Below are 12,438 nucleotides of genomic sequence, written 5' to 3'. Positions count from 1 at the left end.
TATGGGAAACCCTGAGAATGTTTCCTGGGCCTGCTAAATGTACTGTTAGTCTGGATCACATGTCAAAGTCAAGGCCCAGGGGCCGGATTGGCTCTTCAGATCATTTTATTTTATTGTTGTTAATGACTCAATGTTATCTTGCTCTCATTTCTAACTTGTATTTTTGGATTTTTGACAAAATACATTTTTATGGAGAGTAAAATGTTGAAAGTTATTTAAGGTTTAAGTTGATTTATTCTGGAATAATATTCCTGACTTTTTATTATTCATAATTATGGTAAAAAGTTACATTTTTAAAGATTTAAAAATCATCATTCTGACAGCTTTTTGGACTATTTTGGTATTTACTAAGATTTTAGAGTTTAGCTAATATTTCAGCAACAAGCTAGCTGTTTTGGCTAACCTAAGGTTTTTTTTCAGTTTTTAAGCTAATATGACATTCAGCTAATATTTTACCTGGCTAGAGTGTTTAATAAATGTTTATCCTGTTCGGCCCGTGACCTAAGGTGTGTTTTGGATTTTGGCCCCCTGTGTGGTTGAGTTTGACCCTCCTGGTCATTGTGTTCCAAGTACAATCTGTGGACAATTTTATACTAGTATGTGTTTTTCTTTAATAGAATGTGAGTCTTTGCAGTTGAGGAGAGTGGAAATTTTACTGTCTAAGTGGCACCTCAAATAAATTAACTTTTTGCTAGTTTTTTTTTTACATACTGTATAAATATTTCATTGTGTTTGTCTCAAATCCTGTTCACAGTTGGTGCCATTTTGTTCTTTCTGCAGGCTCAGTCCCTGACCCCTCCAGACTACAGTCTGCGCTGGTCTGGTCTTTCTGTCACAGTGGGCGAGGTTCTGGAGCGCAGCTTACCTAACACCAACAGAACAGACTGGTATCACGCTGTGACTGGGATGAGCAAGCGGGAAATGATCCGAAGTGCAGCTAAAGCTCTAGCTGGGCTCTACAAACAGCAGCTGCCCCCCAGGACTGCATGAGCACGAAGGATTCTGGTCGTGTCACAGAGAAAGGTTTAGACACCAGAGAAGAAATCAGCCAGAGGGGGAGAAAATGTCCTAAAACTGATCTTATTTTATAAAGCATACATACTTACAGTTTTTTCCACTGTTACAAATGTAAAGGTGTCCTCAGCAGGTCTTCCTGAATCTCTCTAAATGCTCCCATGTTTTATTGCAATTATTTCTATTAAATTACATTGGTTTTTTTTTACTTCTCAAAATGTGATTTCATATTTTAATGTTTAGTTTTACTAAACAAACTTATGTCATTGTAGATCATTTCTTAATTGTGTTATTCTCTGAAATTCTTTTGCACAAAGTACAAATCTGCTTCCTAAACAAATTTAAATCATGTCAAATAATCTAGGAAAACACATCATTGTTTTCTCTTTTTTAATGTGTTTTACATTTTTTTCTAAATCCATACTCCAGCATGTATCTCATTTTTCAACACTTTAAAATATAATTCTAGATCTGTAATTAACATAATTGTCTGTTTTTTACAAATAAATCCTGCATTGCAAAGTTGCTCTTATGTACCTGCTTCTTTAAATTTAATAATTTAAATGATACCTAGACACAGGGCCGGCCCAGGGCGTAAGCGACCTAGGCGGCCGCCTAAGGTACCATCTGCTGGAGGAGACGCCAAGTTACAATGATTTTTTTTTTACAGCTTGACACACCACTCATTTCATTTAAAAATGTTTTAAAAAGGTAATAATTAAAACCGTTCAAAAGTATCTCAAAAGTATAACATAATCGATAACTTTTCCTGGTGCTGCGCCCCTCCTTGTCTGGCACAGCCCCTGTTGAAGCTAGGTAGGTGGTGCGCAGTATTAACTGTTAGTGCTTCTTTAAAACTTTAAGGATGAAAAAGCAGCAAAACAAGCCCTTAGGGACAGCCTTAAGGTCAAAAAGAAAGAAGGAAAAACTGACCTAAAACAGAGGTTTGTCTGGGTTTTTTTACATTCAATTGCTTTGGAATTGAATGTGTTTCAGTGAAAAAAAAAATTCTTGTTTTTGGTTGGAAAAGAAGAATTTGGTAACACTTTTTGATAAGATTCCTTAATAAGTTTTCTTAACACATTACTTACATTATTAATGTGTTTATAGGGTGTTGTTAACACATTTATAAGCACAATAAGCCGAATAAGCTTCATTAACATACTTGGTAAGATTAATTATTATCTAAAGTGAGACCATTGACTACACAGAACAAAGTAACCAAGTCCTTACAATCTTACAAATGTGTGTGTGTGTGTGTGTGTGTGTGTGGGGGGGGGGTGTTGAGAGTGTTGCTCCGGTGTGGACACCCCATGCTGAACGCACGTTCATGAACTTGTGTTGAGCGCCTTCTTGAACACACACGCGTGCGCGCACACATGCGTGAAGTACCTGACGCTTTTGTAACTTTCTATGTCCAGCCTCTTTCATTTTGAAGAAATTTGTTCCGGTGTCAGTGGGCCGGTGCAGGGCCGTGTTCTCCTGTCGCCGGTGTTGTGTGACGTCACAGTGAGGCGCGTGGCAGCGCGGTGTGAACCCGGACTCCCGCTCGGTAACATGGCTCTGTCTCTGAGTCTGTGCTTCCTCTCAGCTGCGGTCTCTGGACTTGTCTGCGCGCTCGTCCTGCAGCCTCTCTGCTTCCCGTACTTCTGGCGGGACCTGCTCTTCCTGCTGAAGGTGGTTCGGTCCGGTGTGAAGCTGGAGCTCTACAGGTGGAGGCGCGACGTGCGCACAGTCCTCGATAGGTTCGTGGAACAGGCGCGGCGCATCCCCGACAAGCCGTTCATCATCTACGATGGAAGCGCGCGCACCTACCGGGACGTGGACCGGCGCAGCGAGCGGCTCGCCCGCGTGTTTCTGAACACGGCGGAGCTGAAGAAAGGAGACTGTGTCGCCATGCTCATGAACAACGAACCGGATTACCTGTGCGTGTGGTTCGGTCTGGCTAAGGTGGGCTGCACGGTGGCGTTCCTCAACACGAACATCAGATCCAGATCTGTGCTGCACTGCCTGGACTGCTGTGGAGCCAGAACCCTGATCGTGGGTTCAGGTAGGCCTGTCTGTTTCTGGGAATGAAACCATCAGAGGGATGGAGGTCGTCTGGGTCAGAGTGGAAGAAGTTGTGGCCACTGAGGCATCTATTTACTATTTTATGTTTAATTTTTATTTTTGAACAAGAACAAAAACCAAACAGATAAAAAGTAATACAAGAAATGATCTCATGAACAATCTCAGATGTTGCTAAAACTTATCAAGTCTAAGCCCCTTTTTCTTTACAAATATTTCTTTATCTATACAGAGTAATTCAACACAAAATAAAGTCCATTTGTTGAAAAGAACAGCAAAATAACAATTTTGTACATTTATATATACACTAACAATGTGTATAAATTAGGAGTGTGAACATTAATGCACGCGATTAATAAAAAAGAATAAAAAATAGGGCCAGGAATCGATTATAAAATTAACTAATTCATCACAAATCTGGAAAAAAAAGTTTTTTTAATTAATTGCCTTTTTTATTTTTAGTTACAGTATTTGCCTGTCACTTATCCGCAAATAATCATTATATAAAATCACACACAAAATTGTACATTTAGAACATTTATTTTGAACCCTTTGGAACCTATATTTGAATTTTCTGTATTTTCATTTTGAAAGACTACCTTCTGCTTATTTGCTATTATCTTATTAAGTACAACCTCTCCTTTGTGACACTAACTTTATTTTGGGATTTTTCTGTTATATTCACACACTAGACATAAAATTATGCAAAAACAGAAAATTCCATCTGGAAAAATGGGATTCATTTAGCTGTGGAAACCCTCAAAATGTTTAACAAACTGTTTTTACGGCATGGAATGAAAGTTTTAGTTGTAATTTTATTAAAACAACAAGATTAAAATTTGTCCACAAACTAATCAACATGTTTTTGAAAGAAAATACAAAAAAGTCCAGGCTAAAGTCACACCAGGCAGCCAAAAAAATAAAAAAATTCTCTCTGCTGTCTATCTGACAGTTTTCCTGGAATTGTGTTTTTCTTTTTTTCAGCTTTTTTTCTCATTCATTTTCTTTATTGTGTTTTTGAAAAATAAAACTTTTTTTGGAGAATTTAGATGCAGGTGGATTTCAGGTCGGTTCGACTGAAATCTCCACAGGTGTGGGCGTGTCTGTCCGTTCTAAACTGCTCACCTCCTGCAACGTCGGTGGGCGGGACTTTCACAGTGAACCGCAGAGTTTCTGCAATTTTTAGACAACGCAGGTGTTTGTTATTGGGGAAAATTCATGTCAGTCACCATCCCAAAATAAAATAATGGTTGCTTTTCTCTTTGTATTTCTAATAGCAGACAGCTCCATTAGGCTCCGCCCCCCATAGCATGTGCTCTGCTGCATTACATCCGTTAGATTGACGTTCGTTCTCTGCCTTATTTATTAAAATAAAAGATTGTTTGTGTCCGTAAACTACAAATTCATGCCAGATTATCTCCTTAATTTAATAAAACTTCAATCACAGAAGGTATGCGATGTATTCAATGTCAAAACTCCACGCAGAAATAAGACATCTCCACGCACGTATCACACATTCATAGCGGACAACTCAGACCAGCGCAAGCGCTTTCTGCTCCTGCGTGATCGTGTTTAAACCTCTCGCGAGCAGAAAAAGTGAGAGACTGTACTTCCGCGTACAGACAGAAGGCTTAGTCGCCTCTTCCCCGCGGGGATGGTAATCCATGGAGAGTCCGGGGTCGTGGCTATAGCCACCAGAATGTCGTGAGTGGAAAAAGTTGACTATAACCACTTGTTCACTCCGTTATCCTATCTTTAGGAGCTTGTGCCGAATGTAGATGTTGTTCCCCCAGCAGAATGTGTTCCAAACAAGTGTGAAGTGGGAGTTTTTACCATTTAAGTTAACTTGACATATGTTTTCTCTTGAAATGAGCCTCCAGTAAAGCAACTGCAACACCTGGTACTTTGGGGTTTGTTAAAGTCCTGGAATAAAAGGTGGGGGATTTATTTTAATTTACCAAAGACTCAAGACAACTTTGAAACTTGTATTTTTTAGCTAACAATAATGTAGAGATTTGGGATAAACCGTTAAAAAGTCATACACTAATTGCTTTTTGTGATTCTCCAATAATCTATGTCCTGAGAGTAAACTACAGCACTGAGACAACTCCCTTCAGACTCAATTTATCCTTTGGAGCAGAAAGATCAGTTTTTTTTAATTACATCTTGACCCATTGTCCATTTATCTTTAACATAAAAGAGTATTCTCTGTTCTAAAGTTTTCTTATCGGGGCATGTATGTTTAGCTTAGCTTTACTGTAGTAAAGTTCTTAAATGTCCCTTTCACGGGTTTTCACTAATCCAGGATTAACTCAAAGTTTCTATAAATCAGGAACTTTCGCATTTACCGAATCTTTATAAATGTTCATTGTCTGTAAAATATCTCCAGTCAGTTTAAATGTCTTTGTCCTCTAGATTGGACTTTTGTTGAACCCATTTAAATGTGATATAGAGTTTATTTAGAATTACCGTCAAAGCAGTTGTCCAACTTTCATTGGTATACAATAAAATTAAATGCAGCTGTTCCTGTGTGGGTCTTTACTTTGGCCAAGTGTGCTTTAGACTGCTTCCAGAAACCCTTTGACTCTGGAAGGGTGGATGGTTACTTGCCAGAGCAGCCACTTTTAGTAAGGCAGCAGATGTATTACTACATGAAGTAACAAAAATCAAATATTAATTAAATTACAAACAGAAATAATAAGAAGTTGCGGAAAACCACCCTTGAAACCAACAGCACAACTTGCACAAGTGTCGATCAAATGTGGTATATACCAAGGTGACGCTCTGCCCCCACTGCTGTTCTGCATAGGTCTGAACCCCCTCAGCCAAATAATCAATAAGACTGGCTATGGATGCCAACTCAGAAATGGGGCCACCATCTGTCATCTCCTCTACATGGATGACATCAAGCAAAACGCTAAGAGCGAGCGGGACATGCCTCCCTGATCCACACCACCAGGATCTACAGTACTGACATCCCAGAAGGAACAGTAGCAGACATTGAGGACAGTTACAAGTACCTAGTAATTCCACAGGCAAATGGCAACAAGGAACAGGCAACAAGGAAAGCTGCAACAGCCAAATACCTCCAACGAGTAAGGCAAGTCCTGAGAAGCCAGCCTAGTGGCAAGAACAAGACCCGTGCAATAAACAGTTACGCCCTGTCAATCATCAGATACCCTACAGGAATAATAAGATGAACAAAGGAAGAGATGCAGACCATGGATGTTAAGACTCGAAAGCTCCTCACCATACATGGAGGGTTCCATCCTAAATCCCTGAGACTGTATGCTAGGCGTAAGAAAGGAGACCGAGGACTAGTGAGTGTAGAAGCCACTATCCAGGATGAAACATCCAAGATGCATGAATATGTCAAGCTCAAGGCCCCAACTGACAGTGTGCTCAGTGAATGTCTCAGACAATGGAAAGCAGAGGATGCTGGAGGACAAAACCTCATGGGAGGACAAGCCACCGGATGGGATGTACCACCGGACAATAACTGAAGTGGCTGATATCAAGAAGTCCTACCAATGGCTAGAGAGGGCTGACCTGTGGGACTTCCAGATCCAGACGGACAGGATGCTAATGGAGAAACAACCCGACATTGTAGTGGTGGATAAAGAACAGAGGAACGTTGTTGTGGTGGATGTGGCAGTACCAAGCAATGGTAACATCAAGAAGAAGGAACATGAGAAACTGGAGAAATACCAGGGACTCAGAGAGGAACTGGAGGAAGCTTGGAAGGTGAAAATGACAGTGGTGCCCGTGGTAATTGGAGCACTCGGGGCTGTAACCTCCAAACTGGAGGAGTAACTACAGCAGATCCCTGGAAAGATCTCAGACATCTCAGTCCACAAAGGTGCTAGGAACAACTAAGATACTGTAGGACCCTCAAGGTCCCAGCACTCTGGTAGATGACCCGAGATATGAGGAGAAACCACTCGTGGAGGGTGAGAGGGGAGTCTCAGAAGAGTTTTAAGGCATCAAAACCACGTGTTTCTGTCTTGAAATATTCCTCACAGACCACCAGTGGACATTTTTCTTGAGAAATAGAAGGTGTTTTTCCTTCTTCTATTATAATTTTATTTATATTTTCAGATTTATTGGAGTGTCTGGAAAGCATTCTGCTTGATCTGCAACAGAAAAACATTCAAGTATGGACTATGAAGAGCCATATGAAGCACACACTAGTGCGCTCTTTGCTTGATCAGCTTGATGTAGAGTCAGACGATCGAGTACCTGCAGAGCTGCGAGCAACCACCGCCATCGATACTCCAATGATGTACATCTTTACCTCTGGAACAACAGGTAAGTAAACCTGTTTCTTTTCTTCAAATTAAAGAACATTTTTGAAAAATTGAACTTAGGTTTATAAGCACTTTTCTGCGCTCGCAATCAGCTCAAATGGCCGTTCATGTGCAGCTTGCAGAGAAAAAAGACAGTTAATGAAAAAGAGCAGGACTCCCGGGAAGAAGTCAGAAGGGAAACAGTCTCGAAACTGCACTGTCACCCATGACTGATATCACGGTAGATTGGTCAAACTGGAATGAAAATATAACGTTACAGGGTGAGGAACAAATCTCGGTTTTGCTTGAATTTGTGTTATTAGTTGTGATCGCAACCTCACAAAATTCTGGAAGGACTGACTAATGTGAAAATTTTAAATCTGAAATTTTTCATAAATAATAAAGGGTAATCTTACCAATTTCAACAGAAAAATGTACAATATTTATTTGATGAATGTCCTGCTGAACTGTATTTTAATTTCCTCTCTTAGATCGTTCACAAATCAAAATACCAATATGAATAATCCTTCAATATTTTAGGTTTTCTTGAAAATATCAACCTTTCATTTGAGCAGATATTATTCTAACTGGTTCTATTTTGATTGATGTTACAAAACAAATGTTTACCCCATAAAGAACCCTTGTATATATGATGGCACAGCCCGATGTCTTTTTTTTTATTATTATTCAACCGATGGATAAGAACGTCGTTATAAGCATCCGCTAGGCTTCTTATAAAATTGTTGCTCTGTTGTACTAACTTTATTTATTTTACTTGGTTAATATTGCTGGCAGGCTCACTAGTGTGTTTTACAAGCTATTTCCAATGCTTCTGTTTTTCCTCCAAAGGTTTTATATTTCTAATTTCAGTTGCAGATATTTTCCTGTCATGAATCATTTGGAGGTTTTTTCCTTCCTCTCCGGATGAAAATTTTCATTTTGTTCTGCAAACAATTATGACAAAAAGACTTAAATGTTGCCTCTTGACCTTATCACCTCATGTTACTTATTTTTTATGTTTTCATATTGTTTTTCAGGGCTCCCTAAAGCTGCAGTGATCACTCACCTTCAGAGCCTGAAGGCAGCATCTGGATTCTGGGCATTTGGAGCGACTGAATCAGATGTGATTTACACGGCTCTGCCTCTTTACCACAGTGCAGCCTCATTGGTAGGAATAGGAGGAACCATTGAGCTTGGTAAGCTTGGGTGACTTAGAACTTGATCAATTTAATACTTGCTCTTTAATAATTTTATAAAATGTAAAGCAAAGTTCCCTGGTAGCTTTTCCATGCAATCCTAATGTGTGAATCTCCTGCTTGCCAAAGACGACTGAAGCTTTCTTCAAGCTCTTACAACCATTTCTGACTCAACTATCGTGTTGATGTTTTTGCCAAACACTACAAAGCAAGCAGAAAGCTGTATTCAGGTTGACTGAATGTTCTAACTAGTTGTGTTTTTCTAACCAGCTGTGGGGAAAGGCTCCCTTCATTTAGGTAGTTCTTCATCTTGCCTGTCTGGGACTGTGTCTCTGTCCCCTAACTCAAGCTCTGCAGTGGAATGAGTGGCTGCAGCAGCTTCATCATGTACCTCTCTTGGCCTGTTTCCTGTCTCTGTAACTCTCAGCTCTTCCTCTGCCTCTCCATCCACCTGCTGCAGCTCAGCTGTCTCTCTGCTCTGTCTGTCTTGAGCTCATCTTTTTTTATCTCCATCAGTCTCTCCTTCTATCTGACCCTTCAAGAGAAAACATATTGAATAATAACTGATCCAACAAAGAGGCTGATGTTATGACTTATGCTCTCACACCACAGAATGTGAGCTTTAAACTCAATCTAATGATGAACAGATTGGACTGTACATTTACTCATTAACTCAGTCATTTGAAGTGCATTTCGGAGGATTGATTAGTGTCAAGTGAGGAGTGGCTGAAACAAGTTTATTTTACAATTATACGATCACCTCATTAAAAAAATAGATATATAGCATTACCTGTGATAATGCTAGTGTGAATGATGTTAAGCTGAATTTGACCGCTGAAAACGCTGAAGCTGATAGCTGAAAATGCTGAAATTAATGGCAAGCTGAAATATTAGCTAAACTCAAAATTTGCCTAAAAAACTAAAAAAAAAAACTAAATTAGCAAAAAAAAAAAAACAGCTATCATGTAGCTGAAATATTGGCCAAACTCCGAAATAGCCTAAAAAAACGGACAAAAATCTAAATGAGCAAAAACAACTAGGATGTAGCTGAACTTAGCAGCTTAGCTAAACTCCAAAAAAGTTTGCAAACGCAAAAATATATTTTTATTTGCAAATTAGGATTTTTTTCTTCTTAACACTTAAATTTTGTTTGCAACTTAGAAAATTTTGATCTCAAAAATGGGACTTTTGCTTGCAGTATGGTGGCACAAAAATCACTCCGTCGATTGGCTGTCAATCAGACTCTTCTGTGAAATAAAGTTCAATCTATATTTTTGCATTTTAAACACATTTGTTTTAAACATATTTATTGTTACTTTCTTTGGTCAAGAAAATAATCCTTTGTAATAAGCCTAACCTTTCTGTATTATGACAGGTGCAACTTGTGTCTTAAAGAAAAAGTTCTCAGCATCACAATTTTGGCCTGACTGCAGAAATCATGGAGTGACAATATTCCAGTATATTGGTGAACTTTGCAGATATCTCTGCAACCAGCCTAAGGTATGACTTTGTTTGACATTTACATTTAAACCTAAATGTAGTGTTTATTTTTAAATCAAGTACTTTAGGAAAATCTAAAAGTTTGAATTGAATCTTTTTTTTTTTTTTTATTATCGTTTGCAAAAATTTAAAGAATAAAATCTTCAAAAGTCAAGGGCAAGTTTTTGGAATATTCATTATTTTATTTTATTTTATTTTGAAAGTATGAAAATAATGTATTTTATGTCTTGTTGTTGTTCAGGCTTAAAAAAATTGAACAAATGTTGCAACTTGATGACTAACACAGCCAGTAAATGAAGGTTAGACCTGTGGCCAACTCTTTCATCCTGAACCGTTGAGCTGCTCTGTTCTCAGCATTTTCTGAGACAAATAGTGGCTTTGTGCTGCTCATCATGATGCTCACACGGGCACAGTGAGCCAGTCAGGCAGATTGGCAAGGCTTAAGGTCCTCTTTGTTTGTATTTTGTTTGTCATTTGGCTTTGTGGGTGGAACACTCTGTCCATAAAAAAACAATAAAAAACGGAGCAGTCACAGGAGTTTAATAAAATAGTCTATGTGAAGAGAAACATGAGTCTTCATTACTGCTCATGAGAAGTGATTGTTTGATTTGATTTATTGCTTTATTTCAAGCATTAATTGTAGACATTTTAACAAAAAAAAATCACAGCTACTGTATATCCAACTCATTACAAAATAACAACATGTATTGATTATGAATTTTAAAAAAAAATGAACGTAAATGTTAATAATTCATGATCGTCAATAGAGATTTTTGTATCGATGCACAGAATATTAAGGTCACATTAAATGTTCATTAATTAAATATATTATTGTGTTTGTAAGCATATTTTCTTAAGGTTCTTTTAATAGGATTTTAATCAGCCGCCATGCTCTGTAAATTCCTCAGCGAATACTAAAAGACCGTTTGTAAAATGTACTTTGGCCCAAAAAAAGTGTTACACCTGATTGTTCTGCATCCGGTTTGGTGACGTCAACCACAAACGATTATTTTGATAGTCGACTAATCACTGATTTCTTTTTCCAATTAGTTGAGTAATCAGGTCATGTGCAAAGTGGATGTAAAACACACATCTTAATCATCATTAGCTTTAAACTAACTAAATATTAAACAATTAAGATGATAGTTTATGAAGCTTTTAATGAATAGTGCAGCTTCTGTCCTTCATTAGTTTATGGCATTAAAACAAGATTAAACTAAAAATATTGTATTACCTGCAATAATGCTAGTGTGAATGCTTTTTGCTGAAATAGTAACTGAAGATGCTGAAGCTTTTTGCTGAAAATGTTGACATATTTGACATTAATTGCTGCAGGGATTTACTGAAAATGCAAAAGCTGTTTGCAAAGTGCTAAAAGACTGGAAATGTTGTTACAGAACTATGAAAGAGCGCTGAGGTCGACCTAAATTTGTTTAAATTTTGTTGTAAAGTTGCTTAAAAATCCCTAATACATGCCAATTTTGCAAAAATATTTAGTGGGTTGCTTAAATACTAGCTCAACTCCAAAGTAGCCTAAACTTCGTCAGTAAATTAAATAAGTCAAAAACGTTAGCATGTTGCTAAAATAGAAGCTAAGCTCTAAATTAGCCTGTAAAACCTCAATAGATAACAAATTATCCAAAGACGTTAGCATGTTGCTAAAATATTAGCGATCCTCCAATTTTGTTCAACTTTACTGCACTCTGACTCCATATAATAATGTAACGACCAATCGACCATTAAATTAGTCGTCAACTATTTTATTAGTCGATTAGTCGTTGATTAGTTGTCGATTGACTGGTTGCAGCTGAAAAAAAGGCTACAGTGACTCAAATAGCCAATTATTATGACCGAGGTCTGCAGAAGAGGATCTCTGAACACACAACACATCCATCCTTAGTGCCCCTTCCGCCAATTTTAACCGCACCATAGACATGTAGGGCCGCTGGTGGGAGGGTGACGGGGCATCTCTGCGAGAAATCAGGAGATGCCCTGTTAAGGCCTTCTCACCAATTTTAACCGCACCCCTTTAGTACACACACCTCTAACACCACAAACATACACTCTAACAAGCAAACACGCACGCATCACACAAGGAAGGTGGGACCTTCGACCTTCTGTCCCCTACCCCATCCCTGGCGGGGGTGCGGGGAACCTCGGCCTGGTGGTCTAGTCTCTTGGGTGCCGGTCTCCTGGGCCCGGCGGTCTCCTCCCCACGCCTGGAGTGGGATCCCCGAGATTTAGCAGGGGATCAATCTACATCGGAGCCGGGGGGTGTCCAGGTCTTGGTGGTGCGGAATCCGGTCCCTGCTTTCAAGAACTAGTCCTCTCCTTAACTCCATCAGTGGGTGTGCCTGGTCGGGCCTTGTTTACAT

At 38.9% G+C, this 12,438-nt stretch overlaps 2 protein-coding genes across 3 annotated transcripts in view; both read left to right on the top strand.

Moving 5' to 3' along the window:
• Window positions 1-1,539, top strand: part of prrc1 (proline-rich coiled-coil 1) — a gene marked incomplete in the record, with an annotated part of 7,878 nt that extends 6,339 nt beyond the window's left edge. The window contains 1 exon segment of the mRNA XM_024264309.2: window positions 781-1,539. Coding sequence (XP_024120077.1) covers window positions 781-990 — 210 coding nt within the window.
• Window positions 1,540-2,306: 767 nt separating this feature from the next.
• LOC112141225 (long-chain fatty acid transport protein 6) overlaps window positions 2,307-12,438 on the top strand; it is a 13,730-nt gene continuing 3,598 nt past the window's right edge. For both annotated transcript variants that reach the window (XM_036214550.1, XM_024264314.2), the window contains exons 1-4: window positions 2,307-3,064; window positions 7,180-7,389; window positions 8,405-8,563; window positions 9,939-10,063. In XM_036214550.1, the coding sequence (XP_036070443.1) occupies window positions 2,428-3,064; window positions 7,180-7,389; window positions 8,405-8,563; window positions 9,939-10,063 (1,131 nt within the window). In that variant the 5' untranslated portion in view covers window positions 2,307-2,427. The remainder of the gene's footprint in view (window positions 3,065-7,179; window positions 7,390-8,404; window positions 8,564-9,938; window positions 10,064-12,438) is intronic.

This window comes from Oryzias melastigma, linkage group LG12 (genome assembly GCF_002922805.2).
Source record: "Oryzias melastigma strain HK-1 linkage group LG12, ASM292280v2, whole genome shotgun sequence".
Taxonomy (NCBI): Eukaryota; Metazoa; Chordata; class Actinopteri; order Beloniformes; family Adrianichthyidae; genus Oryzias; species Oryzias melastigma.
This window is presented reverse-complemented; position numbering and strand designations above follow the sequence as displayed.